Below are 12,322 nucleotides of genomic sequence, written 5' to 3' on the forward strand. Positions count from 1 at the left end.
GATGATCTTTGCCGCTGTATGATAATTTCAGTCCATCTGTTGTGTAACTATGATTTTTTCATCGGTTGTAGTTGAATAAATTAATTCTTATATTTATAGCTGTTAAAAAAAACGAGTTTATCATATGAGTAAAAAAACACTAACCCTTGTACTCAAGAATCCCCTGCACATCGTCAGAAGTAATCCTTACAATAAAAATGATTTACATACATAACAAAGGGCGAAAATACTAATTTGAAATAGAAACAGAACTTGGATGTAACCCGAGGCCGTGAGCGCAATTTAATTAGATACTTAAGCTTGAAAGTAATTTTATTAAGGTGTAACCAAATTGAGCAAAAAGTTGTAAGCCAAAGCACCCCTAAATTTTCATTAATTGATTTATAATCGAGCATATATGGACGAAATAAACTCTAGAGCCAAGCCAAGCATAAAGTCTAGATCACATTTTGAAAGAAAACTTTTATCAGGGAATTTAATTGAAGTTGTGGTTTCGATTTCATCTCTATAGTCGAAAATGCGAGAAACTATAGACAAATGCATTTATATGGGGGTGGAATTATGGCCTAGTTGCGTTTGTTCTTGATTATATAAGGTTAAATTATATTTTTAGTCTTTTATTTTTTATATTTATTTTGATTTTTTAATCTTTTTTTAAAATTTATTTTACTCATTTATCTTTTAAAATATTTATTTTCGTTCTTTATTTTCTAAATTTGAGTTGATTTATTTTTTTAAAATAATTATTGATTTCAACTTTGAGATACAATTTTGAATATTTTTTTAATTGGTTCAAGACTTGAAACTTATCTCATTAGATTTACTTATATAAAATTTATAAGATATTAGTGAAGTCAAGGCATTTTGTGACTCTATAAAATTACCAATGTTTGTTATCAATATTTAAAAGTGTTTAAAAATTATCAATACTTGTTAGATCAATTGGTGGTATTTGATCCTCAAACCTAAAAGGCAGTCCAAGTCTTATATTTGTAAGAATAATTAATTTTTAATATTATTTTTATAATTAAAAATTTTAAGGATAAAATCCTTTAAAAAATATGTACACCAAATAAAGAAATTTCCCTTATTATATGTTATAGATAACTTAAGTTCAAGATAAAGTACTATAAATATCATAAAAATTGCATAAAGATAAGTTAGAAAACAACCAAAAAAAGTTTTAAAAAATCTAATTTCATATTTTTTTAATTGTTTGTCGAATGTATTTTTCACTTTATTTTAACTATATTTATAATCTTTTTATATTCCAACGACAATTGAATTTCATATTTTTAAATAAATGAATCTAGTATTATAAATTTCACATTAAATCAGTCAAAAATTGATTCAAAATTATGTCACAAAACAAAAAATAATTTTTATTTAAAAGAATCAAATTAATTTAAATATAAAAGATAAATGATCAAAATGAATATTCTAATAAATAAATGACTAAAATAAATCTAAAAATATAACATAAATGATAAAAATATAATTTAGTCTATATTAAATATATTTATTTTAATTATAGCTCTTTCGGCTCATGGGGGCAGTTGGCCCATTACAGAGTCAGGTGGGCCATAAAATTTGTAGCCCAAAAGAAATTCAAGCTGACCAAATCTACCAGTTTTCACACCCTGACATACCGAACTTGGACTGGCGGCCCAAATTTTCACCTCCACGTTCTTCTAATAAAGTTATTTAAAGTCTCTAAACTAAGTTTCGCACCTAATATAGTAAATTTACATTTGATTTTGTACCAATTTCAAGATATGTTAATCTGTCAAAGATATATATCTTGTTTATTTATTGTGTATGGTGAGCATGTTTAATTCAAGACTGTCCACTACTAACTATTAATATTATATTTTCCTGCAACATAACCCCATGCCATCTGATGAATTGGTCATTTTGATTCTAAAATCATGAACACAAGATTCATGAATGAGTTTAAGGTCGCTGTTTCGGAACAATAGGAAAGATACATACATTACAATATCATCTAGTCAACCGACCCACGTCTTTGTTTTGTTAGCCAATGTGCATCAATTAATTCTTGACGAGTAAAACAATTTCACAGCACACCCTTCATCAATCGTGTGCACCACCTTCTCTACTCATATAATATATATAACTCTTTTAGCCATTTGCTGACTCAAACCTAAAGCCATGGCCACTTTAACCACTCTCCTAGTGCTGATCTCATGCTTTCTAGTACCCACCTTGGCTTTAACACCGAATAGAGATTCAACAAAGGAGTTCAAATCCCTCTATCCAATCCCAAGCTACATCACCAAGAGCCCCAATAATGTTATCATAAACACAATAGACTCATGTTGGCGAGCAAAAACAAATTGGGCTTCTAACCGCCAATCCTTGGCTGATTGTGCAATTGGCTTTGGCAAAGATGCCCTAGGAGGAAAGTTTGGAGATATATACCAAGTCACTGACCCCTCTGATGACCCTATAAACCCAAAACCTGGCACACTCCGCTATGGTGCAATCCAAACACAACCCCTTTGGATAACTTTCTCCAACGACATGGTTATAACGCTGAAGAACGAGCTCATGGTGAATAGCTACAAGACCTTTGATGGAAGAGGTGCCAACGTGGAGATTGCAAATGGTCCTTGCATTACCATACAAGGTGTTAGCCATGTCATCATACATGGAATTAGCATTCATGATTGTAAACCGGGTAAGGGTGGAATGGTGAGAAGCACTCCTGAGCATGTTGGGTATCGTGAAGGGTGTGATGGAGATGGCATTAGCATATTTGCATCCTCTAATGTGTGGATTGACCATTGCTTTTTGGCTCGTTGCACCGATGGTCTCATTGATGTTATTCATGCCTCAACTGCTGTCACCATCTCTAACAACTACTTCACCCAGCATGACAAAGTAAGAAAAAAAAAAACAGCTTCTCTCTTTTTTAACTTTTTCTTGTCATAATAATATGCTTTGGATTAAATTAACTACTAAATCTTGAATTATTACCAAATTTTTAATTAGCTCTTCAAACTAAAAATCATGTGATTGATTTAGGTATAATTAGATTCAGTTTTTTAAATAAGATCCCAAATTTGAGTATTATGATAGAAAAATATATATAGTTAAAAAAAATAATAAGATTCTTTTGAAAAAAATTAATTATTAAGAAAATTAGTGAATATTTGATTTTATATTCCTACATGTCTCTTGAGTCTTGACAAATTAACCACTATTCCGGCCAAACGAATTTTCTCATCACCATATATTCCAGATCCAGCGCGCATATTAAGGAATAAGAACCATCTGTTTTAAGATGATTTGGTGATTAATTTTGCTAAATGCACTCCTTTGCAGGTGATGCTTCTAGGACACAGCGATGAATACAGCGCAGATAGAATAATGAGAGTAACAGTAGCTTTCAACCGCTTTGCCAGTGGCTTAATAGAAAGAATGCCAAGGTAATTAAGAGTACTGCATGGTTGGATATATAGATAATGAATCACTTAAAATTTTCATATTTACTTATTTGGTTGATGAGATGCATGCAGAGTAAGGTTTGGTTATGCCCATGTGGTGAACAACCGCTATGAGGAGTGGCTCATGTATGCCATTGGTGGCAGCGCCAACCCTACCATTCTTAGTGAAGGCAACTATTTTATGGCTTCAGATGATCCTGTTGCAAAACAGGTAAGAGAGGAATTCAAAATTAAATAAAGGGCAAAGGTCATACATACATTGTAATAATTATACACTAAGGGTGGTTCATTTCATTGGTTGATGACATGCAGGTCACGAAGAGGGAAAGTAGTGAACAGTGGAATAATTGGAAATGGAGGAGTTTTGGGGATGAATTCTTAAATGGTGCTTATTTTGTGCCATCAGGGTATGGAAGTTGCACTCCATTATATTCACCTGCTCAAACTTTTGTCGCGGCCCAGGCATCCATGGTGCCCTTGTTAACTCTCAATGCAGGGCCACTCAATTGTGTTGTTGACAAAGCTTGTTAACGTTTTTCATTTTATTTATTTATTTTAAGATGTTTCATGAAGGCATGCATTATGCGTGGAAATTAAGAAGAATTAATTGTATTCAATCCATTTTCACAAACATATGTATGAGTGATGATATATAACGTCAGGACCCTGGGATTTTTCATTAGGTGTCCATCAAGTACAATTACTTAATTATGTGTATATATATATCTAGTTAATTTTGTTTTATGAGAGTAAACTATTGAAATGTTTAATGATAATGGAAGTTGTCTCGCAAGTCATTAATAAGTTTGAAGCATTATCTTACAGAACCATATATTACACGGTATAATGCTATGATTTATACAACCCGTAACTTGATAGAAAAGGAATTATATATGACTAGATTTATTAACGAGATTTTGTGCTTGAATATATTTTCAACTATCTTCACAAAATAATGATAGTGCCGGCTCAATTAATTTATTTAACTTGTTATTTTATAGTGGATTAAGTTACAAAATATATATGACATATTATAACACCCTAGTTTGTATAACTGGCCTAATATAATTTGTAATTAGCACAGGGATTGAACTTCTAGCTAATTTTATTTCTCGGACTTACTTGCATTTTTTATTTTTAAAATATCTAGCGAAATTTGTATCTAAGATTTTCTTCTTACAAATTTTGACTCCTCAACTTATAAAATATTGCAAATTTTTCCTGTCACGGTTTAAAGAAATAGATGTTACAAACTCTATATAGTATAAAGGTAATAACTTTTTCACTCCAAAACTCCATTCAATAATTTTCTTCAATTTATTTTTCTCTAATAATCATTTTCTTCAATAAACTTCCTTCCAATAAATATGTCCTAAATATTTATTCCCTCCGATAACTCTCTCCTAAATATTTTTATATATAAATTAATATTATTATAACCTAAACTACTATTGAAAATAATTAAAATAAATAAATTTACAAAAACTGCTACTCAAAATATTTTTTAAAAAGAAATATATAAATCAAAGAAAATATATCAAAATAAAAGAAAAATTTTGGATAAAAATATTTTAATAATTATTAATCATTATTAGATTTTCATAATATTATTAAAAAAAACTACAATTAAAAATAATTAAAAAGATAAATAAATATTATAAATTAATTATTAATCATTATTACATTTCTGTAATAATATAAAATAAACAGTTACAGAAAATAATTAAAAAAAACAAACATTTATTTTTACTTCCCCTTAATAGTTCCCTCCAATAAAATATTATAACTACAAAGCTTCCCTCTAGTATATTTTTATATACAAGTGTTATAAAATAAAATAAAATTTTATTGTTTATGTAATTATATGATATAATAAGACATTAATATAAAAAATATAAAAAAACAAAAAAAAACTGTAACAGTATAATCAAAATTAATTATAATAATTTTAAATTATTACAATTTTAAAGTAAAAGTAATATATATATATATATAATATTCTAATATTAATATAACAGACTGTAACTGTGGAATAAAATATTAATTACATTAATTTATTAGTTATTGATGATTTTAAAATAAATTAAAATAAAAAATGCACATAAAAAATAAAAATTTATTACAACTTTTTGATATATTACTTTTCACCAAATTTTTCTATAAAATTCACATAAATATATAAAAAAAATTATTAACATAATAAACTGTAATGACATGATATAAATTATAATAAACAATTTGTTATAATAGTTATTAATTATAAACAGTTTTAAATTAATGCAAATAATTATGTATATTTTTAAAAGAATATAAATAAAAAATTCTCATGATTTTTTATACTAAATTTACGTCAATAAAATTCATTTAATATTAATATTAGAACTATAAAGGTATAGTAAAATATTAAAATTTTTCATGATATTAATTATAAATTTCTTTTTTTAAAATAACGTATATAAAGGTATACGTATATTTTTATTAATAAAATAATTAAAAAATTATATCTTTATATATATATATATATTAACTTAATGAAATACTAATTATATTAATTAATATTTATCAAAGATTTCAAATAAATTAATATTATAAAAATTTTACAAAAATTATTTTAAGAAAATCCATTTCAATATTTACATAAATCATTTATATTTAATTGCAACTAATTGTATATATTAAATTTGGATGATGATTAGTATGTCATTTAATTCAGTCATTAAAAGTTATTATTTTAAATTTTGTTAAAATTATCATGATTTTATATTTTAGAGAGATAAATATATATATATATATATATATATATATATATATATATATATATATATATATGTTATAGGACCAAAATCAAAATCTACCTATTTTATAATGCCAAAAATATATTACAAAGAATAGAAATAATATTTACAAATTTTTTAAAAAAATAGAGAGAAAAAAATTCAGGAACCAAAAGGTAAAAATATATTTAAAACTTAATTATATTACAAAGACTAAAAAATAATATTTACAAATTTAAAAAAATTAAAACAAATATATAAAAAAAATCAAGAACTAAAGGTGAAATTCACTTATTTTATATACATGAAAAATATGTTTAAATTTTAATTACATTATTATTTACACACGTAAATCCTTGACTGCTTTTATTATTAATTAAATTTAAAATTTATTGTTTCATTATTATTTTATTACGTTTAAAATTTTCTTTTTGAATAATCTTAATGGCTTAGTAATTTGATTGTTTGGTATGAATATAATATTAAATAACTATAAACTCAAGTTTTTGTGAATTTGGTATTTGAATTTTTGTCCTTTTTATTATTACGTTAATTGATATACTTGTAAATACATAACAATTGTATACTTGGTTGGTTTAATATTTTTTTTAATTTGTAAACTAAAAAATTAATAAGTGAATAAATATTCAAATTGACCCATAAATTTTGTAGGGTGCAATCATATCATAGTCTCCAAAACAAATAAGTTAAAAAAAATCTCTAAAAGTACAAATTCACAACCATATTAACCCAAAACTCAAAAAAAGAATGTGATTAGAATAATATATATATATATATATATATATATATATATATATATTTAGGGACCCAAATAATAATAAGAAAATAAATTTGATGACTTTTTTAACATTCTAAAGACTTATTTAAAAATATTTTAATTTCGTGAACTAAAATGATAACACTTTAAAATTCAGAGGTTAGTGTTTACTCATTTATGAATCTCTAAAGGTAGAGATCACTGTTTACTCATTTATGAATCTCTAAAAGTAGAATAGTGGTGATAATGATCATCAAATTTAGGAACTAAATTAATTGGTTTTTATCTATTTTGTATTCACTAAAGTTGGCCTGCATAGCTAGTGATAAGAGATTATTTTTTTTGTGATCATTATATAAATAAATAAAAGTGCAATATTGTATGGTAATACATTGAACAACACTTGTTTAGAAATTATTTAGTGTATTACTCAAATTTAAAATATACGTCATTGTGTATCTATTTACATTTTCCGTATACTTGAGTGAAGTTATGGCAAGTCAAATTAGCAAGCTAAGCTCGTGCATCCACGTTTTTGTTAGCTCATATTTAACAAAAGCAAAGAAATTAGAAGTCAATCCCCTAATTGTGTGCACAACCTCATCAAACATCTATTAAATGAACTCATCCATTGGTTACCTCAACCACAAGCATGGCCACCTCTCCCTCACTCCTCTTCCTTTCATGCTTCATACTACACCTTGCTTCTACCCGCATCAATGCCTATTCAAAAGAGAGTGTTGTCCTAAATAAGATAGACTCATGCTGGCGGGCCAAGTCAAATTGGGCATCAAATCGCCAAGCCTTGGCTGATTGTGCAATAGGCTTTGGCAATGATGCTATAGGGGGCAAGTATGGAGCCATATATAAAGTCAGAGATCCCTCTGATGACCCTATAAGCCCAAAACCTGGCACACTTCGTTATGGTGTGATCCAAACACAGCCCCTTTGGATCATTTTTGCCAAAGATATGGTTATTAGGCTCAACAATGAGCTTATAATGAATAGCTACAAGACCATTGATGGAAGAGGTGCTAAAGTTGAGATAGGAAATGGGCCATGCATTACTATACAAGGTGTTAGCCATGTCATCATACATGGCATTAGCATCCATGATTGTGAACCAAGCAAGGCTGGCCTTGTGAGGAGTACACCATCTCATGTTGGCCATCGTCTAGGCTCTGATGGGGATGGCATTAGTGTCTTTGCCTCCTCAAATGTTTGGATTGATCATTGCTTTTTGGCTCGTTGTGCTGATGGCTTGATTGATGTTATTCATGCCTCAACTGCTATTACCATTTCTAACAATTACTTCACCCAGCATGACAAAGTAAGCAAAATAAGTTCTTAATTCATTCCTCCTAACTAGCTTGCAAATTGCAATACCATCACCCCCTTCATTTATATATGGAGTATCTTTTTATTATGGATTATGATCCCGTGACAAAAATCAGTTACCAATATCCAATATGTACACCCTTCTCTGCAGGTTATGCTACTAGGGCACAGTGACGAATATACAGAAGATAAAATAATGAAAGTAACAATAGTCTTCAACCGATTTGCTAGTGGCCTAATTGAAAGGATGCCAAGGTGAGAGTGATTTTATAGAATTAATTTTCTTGGAATAGGTGGGAAAAATAACATATTAACTTGTTTAATTTGTAAGCATGCAGGGTAAGATTTGGTTATGCCCATGTTGTAAACAACAAATATGATGGGTGGAAAATGTATGCCATCGGTGGCAGTTCTAACCCAACCATTTTAAGTGAAGGAAACTACTACATAGCTCCAAATAACCCTGCTGCAAAACAGGTAAGGAAAAAAATACAATCAGAGTCAAATGAAACACCCCACCCATTAATACGTAGTAATACATTTTATGTTGGTTTCTTGGATGACAGATTACCAAGAGGGAAAAGAAGGGAAAATTGACGAATTGGAAATGGAGATCTTCTAAGGATGCATTCCTAAACGGTGCTTATTTTGTTCCATCTGGGTATGGAAGTTGTGCTCCAAATTATTCACCCTCTCAATTTTTTACTGCTACACCTGCTTCCCTGGTGCCGGCAATAACTCTCAATGCAGGTCCCCTGACTTGTGTTGTTGGTAAAGCGTGTTAGTTTTGTCTTGCATTTGAATCTTTCTCTCTCGTTTTTTTTTTTCTTCTTGTGTTGACTGATTCCCGAAGCCCTTTAGAAGCATGTATCAAATTGATTTTATATGATATGTAAAGTGTTTTTACTATTTTCTTTCAAATTGAAAAACTTAAGAAGTCGTCATGTATTAATAGTTAGCTTGGAACATGAATACTTGGTGATGCAGGAGTACTTAATATTTTCTGAACTCTGAAGGCACGTATATAAGTACAAGACTAATTAACTGCTTCGCAGCAATATGATGAAAGATTCGTTTCTTAAGGATTGCAGTCAAAAAAAGTGTGAAAGATATGATTCTCCTGCAGCGAAGTGCTTTCTTTCTAATAAACTATAAACTATACATAAAATACAAGCCGACATTAATAAAGAAGACAATATCAAGCTCGAAAAAATTGGGATTCAACTCTATGACTTTGCATTACTGTCGTATAAATAAGTAAACACAATAAAAAAAGTAACAAAAGGAAGATGTGTATGTATGGTTAACATCATTTGGTCGTCTTCAGAATAGTCTATTTTCGTTACTTTGAACTCCACACGTGACTGGTGCTTTAGCTCTCACTTTCTTCAAGTACCAAACAGCAGCTCCAATTCCAAACACACCCGCAACGGAAACGGCAGAGACTGTCCCTGCAGCCACAATTCCAGCACACACAACTACAAACATGAGCGGAGCCTAATCATCCACTTCAAAAACTTGCGTCTATATGAACGTTATTTTATATTCTCTCACCTGCGATTACATGGACCCTTCTACTGTGCCTTGCGATATCATAATCTGCCAAACAAACAATAGCCTGTTACACACCTTCCCAATTGAAACTATTGGGGATAGAGACCAAGTCATCTTTTTTATTAGCCACCTATGTAGAAGTTAAACTACCCATTTTAGTTTTAGTTCATATAAGAGCGTATATTAGAGTTTTTTAGAGACTAAAATTCAGGAAACACTAACAAATGAACAGCAATAGCCTATGTGTAATAAGTGATAAGGGTGTACAATATTAGAATAAATTTTAATATCATCTTAAGTTTAACTCATCGTTTCAAAAATGTAAGAATTGCAACTAATTCATGTAATTTCTATTTTAATTATATCACTAGTCAAATATGAGGTTTTTAATATCTATAAGACTAAATTTTAAACGGGTCACTTGAAGGAAAAATTATTAGAGATTTTTAACATCTACAAGACTAAATTTAAATTTTAAATGGGTCCTGGAAGGAAAAATTATTTGTTTAGGTCTTCTAAGATTATCATACTCTTGAACTATCTCCACACCATATATACATGACCAAGTTTTATTAATTCTTTCACTTGAATTGAAGATTTCGGTAACATGTAATGTATAGATCAATGAGGACTATTATATTTGGTAGTTGTGAATTATATATAATAATTTTTTTTTGTAAGAAAAAGACCAAATGATTACTTTAATCTCAAGTAGGAGAATGTATTGAACATGAACATACCTCTACAATGAGTAGTGGAGTTTCCATCCTTACAGAGACACATGAAACTCTGGTTCTGCGTGTCAAAGCCACAAGTGCCACCACCTTTCAACGGATCCTGACACTGAAGGCAGCGCGTGGTGACCGGGATGTCAAAGTCAACCCTGATCCCATACTCAGGAACTTGATCATAAGGCATAGGAGCACCGACGTTCCTCCAATAAACGCTAGCATAGCTAGCACAATACTTGAGCATCAACCTCAAGGACTCGGTGGCTTTAGGATAGTAAGAGCAACAAGTACTACGAGGGAGCGCAAAGGAGCACCCGGGCAAGTGCCTGCAAAGGTAGCTAGCACTGTCACACGACGAGTCACAGTGTTCGGGAAAGTGCTCGCAGAACATGGGCTTGGGCTGAATGATGACGTCATCTTCGCTGCAGTTGAAGAACATGTACTCGTTCTGTGGAGATAGCTTGAAGTGTGTGCTCGTGTCCAAACTGAAGGGCCTCGTGGGACGAAACTTCTCACCGTCCTCGCAGGTCCACATGAAGGGATCAGTCACCACAACGTGAGGATCTGCGTAGCTTAGGTTCCGAACTGGGTATCTCCCTGAAGGGGTTCTCAGCTCGAGCTTGTTCTCTGAAGAACATGCCAGAATGTGTCTGTAGTATGGGCTTCCGCATCCGTCGTCGATGCCGAATGGGTATTTGATGGGGATGTCGCCGCAGGATGTTCTGCATGTGCTAATTTGAGAGGTTGTGAGACTGAGAATTGATGATGAGAGGATGAGTTGAATGAGTAGTAATGACATTGTGTGATTCGGGTTGTTGTGGCTCACAAGCAAACACATCATACTAGGTACCATAGTTTATGTATAGCGTATAGGAGAGTGTGGAAGAAACAAGGAATAATATGGGTGAAGTGTGTTGCTTTTATAGTCTTCTTTTGCTTTTCATATATATATTCTCTTTTCATTTCTTTCATCAATGTATTTGTTCTCCTTTTGCTTTCTGCTTTGTTAAGCTGATGAGGGAATATGGAGAGAGGGAGAGGATTACAGGAGGATGTAATGATTAATGTCTCTCTCTCTCTGCTCTCTCGTTTTCAGTGAAGAAAATAAATCCAGATAAAATCAATTACATCCTAGTGTTGAATTTAATTATATTTATTTTGTTATTGTGTTACAGGGCAAAGTATTTATGGGTTTCGTGGAACTGATTGACTGACTATATCTTTAGTGGAATGTATATACTCTCCCAAAAATTCTCATCTACTTTACAAAGTTGGAAACTTAGATCTTGTCTGAGAGTTTTGAATCTTTTGATGCAAGTTCTGTTCGATCAAAATAACGTAATATTTATATATTTTTCTAATCTTGTTTATAAATTGTAAAATATAAATTAGCTTTAGTTTATAACAAAATTTTAGTTATTTAATTTTTTTAGTGAGTGTTTATTGAAAACATAAGTTTGTTCAACCTATCTTATATTTTGTATACAATTTAAAAAAAAAAAAAATCTTGTGAAACTACACTATGTCTAATTCTTTAAAAATAAATAAATTTGACCGTTCCGATATTTTCTACGGTGGAAAACATGTGAAGCTCTCTAATCTTAACTAGTACTAAGTATTATAGGAATAATTCTACTTAAATTTATTTTGTTTAATAATTTATATTTTACATTAAAT

General features: G+C 30.1%; 3 protein-coding genes across 4 annotated transcripts; 2 read left to right on the top strand and 1 right to left on the bottom strand.

Moving 5' to 3' along the window:
* The first annotated feature begins 1,881 nt into the window (after nucleotides 1-1,881).
* LOC109803839 (putative pectate lyase 2) lies at nucleotides 1,882-4,087 on the top strand. Its single transcript, XM_020365513.3, has 4 exons — nucleotides 1,882-2,904; nucleotides 3,349-3,452; nucleotides 3,543-3,681; nucleotides 3,783-4,087. Exons 1-4 carry the CDS (start codon nucleotides 2,173-2,175, stop codon nucleotides 3,999-4,001), a joined length of 1,194 nt encoding a protein of 397 aa, XP_020221102.1. The 5' UTR covers nucleotides 1,882-2,172; the 3' UTR covers nucleotides 4,002-4,087.
* A 3,437-nt stretch (nucleotides 4,088-7,524) lies between these two features.
* Nucleotides 7,525-9,349, top strand: LOC109804459 (putative pectate lyase 2). The gene is made up of 4 exons (XM_020366289.3): nucleotides 7,525-8,352; nucleotides 8,512-8,615; nucleotides 8,699-8,837; nucleotides 8,927-9,349. The coding sequence occupies exons 1-4, from the start codon at nucleotides 7,675-7,677 to the stop codon at nucleotides 9,143-9,145; spliced, it is 1,140 nt and encodes a 379-aa protein (XP_020221878.2). The 5' UTR covers nucleotides 7,525-7,674; the 3' UTR covers nucleotides 9,146-9,349.
* A 195-nt stretch (nucleotides 9,350-9,544) lies between these two features.
* On the bottom strand, nucleotides 9,545-11,686 carry LOC109804446 (LEAF RUST 10 DISEASE-RESISTANCE LOCUS RECEPTOR-LIKE PROTEIN KINASE-like 2.7). 2 transcript variants are annotated; one of them, XM_083064774.1, is made up of 3 exons: nucleotides 10,655-11,686; nucleotides 9,915-9,959; nucleotides 9,545-9,838 (listed from the first exon to the last, which is right to left on the bottom strand). In XM_083064774.1, exons 1-3 carry the CDS (start codon nucleotides 11,496-11,498, stop codon nucleotides 9,684-9,686), a joined length of 1,044 nt encoding a protein of 347 aa, XP_082920900.1. In that variant the 5' UTR covers nucleotides 11,499-11,686; the 3' UTR covers nucleotides 9,545-9,683. The 2 variants fall into 2 exon arrangements, with proteins under 2 accessions (XP_082920900.1, XP_020221861.1); XM_020366272.3 differs by having other exon boundaries at nucleotides 9,545-9,811; nucleotides 10,655-11,666.
* Nucleotides 11,687-12,322: the final 636 nt, after the last annotated feature.

The sequence above is a fragment of the Cajanus cajan genome, chromosome 1 (genome assembly GCF_000230855.2).
Source record: "Cajanus cajan strain Asha chromosome 1, NIPB_CcT2T_4, whole genome shotgun sequence".
In the NCBI taxonomy this organism is placed as follows: Eukaryota; Viridiplantae; Streptophyta; class Magnoliopsida; order Fabales; family Fabaceae; genus Cajanus; species Cajanus cajan.

Bases quoted from the DNA above. Each gene is read 5' to 3' on its own strand.
- LOC109804446 (XM_083064774.1), bottom strand. From the start codon at position 11,498: ATGGTACCTAGTATGATGTGTTTGCTTGTGAGCCACAACAACCCGAAT. The intron at 9,960-10,654 runs GTATGTTCATGT...TTTGTTTGGCAG, and splicing joins CTCCACTACTCATTGTAGAG to ATTATGATATCGCAAGGCAC. The intron at 9,839-9,914 runs GTGAGAGAATAT...TCATGTTTGTAG, and splicing joins AAGGGTCCATGTAATCGCAG to TTGTGTGTGCTGGAATTGTG.
- LOC109804459 (XM_020366289.3), top strand. From the start codon at position 7,675: ATGGCCACCTCTCCCTCACTCCTCTTCCTTTCATGCTTCATACTACAC. The intron at 8,616-8,698 runs GTGAGAGTGATT...GTAAGCATGCAG, and splicing joins CTAATTGAAAGGATGCCAAG to GGTAAGATTTGGTTATGCCC. The intron at 8,838-8,926 runs GTAAGGAAAAAA...CTTGGATGACAG, and splicing joins ATAACCCTGCTGCAAAACAG to ATTACCAAGAGGGAAAAGAA.
- LOC109803839 (XM_020365513.3), top strand. From the start codon at position 2,173: ATGGCCACTTTAACCACTCTCCTAGTGCTGATCTCATGCTTTCTAGTA. The intron at 3,453-3,542 runs GTAATTAAGAGT...AGATGCATGCAG, and splicing joins TTAATAGAAAGAATGCCAAG to AGTAAGGTTTGGTTATGCCC. The intron at 3,682-3,782 runs GTAAGAGAGGAA...GATGACATGCAG, and splicing joins ATGATCCTGTTGCAAAACAG to GTCACGAAGAGGGAAAGTAG.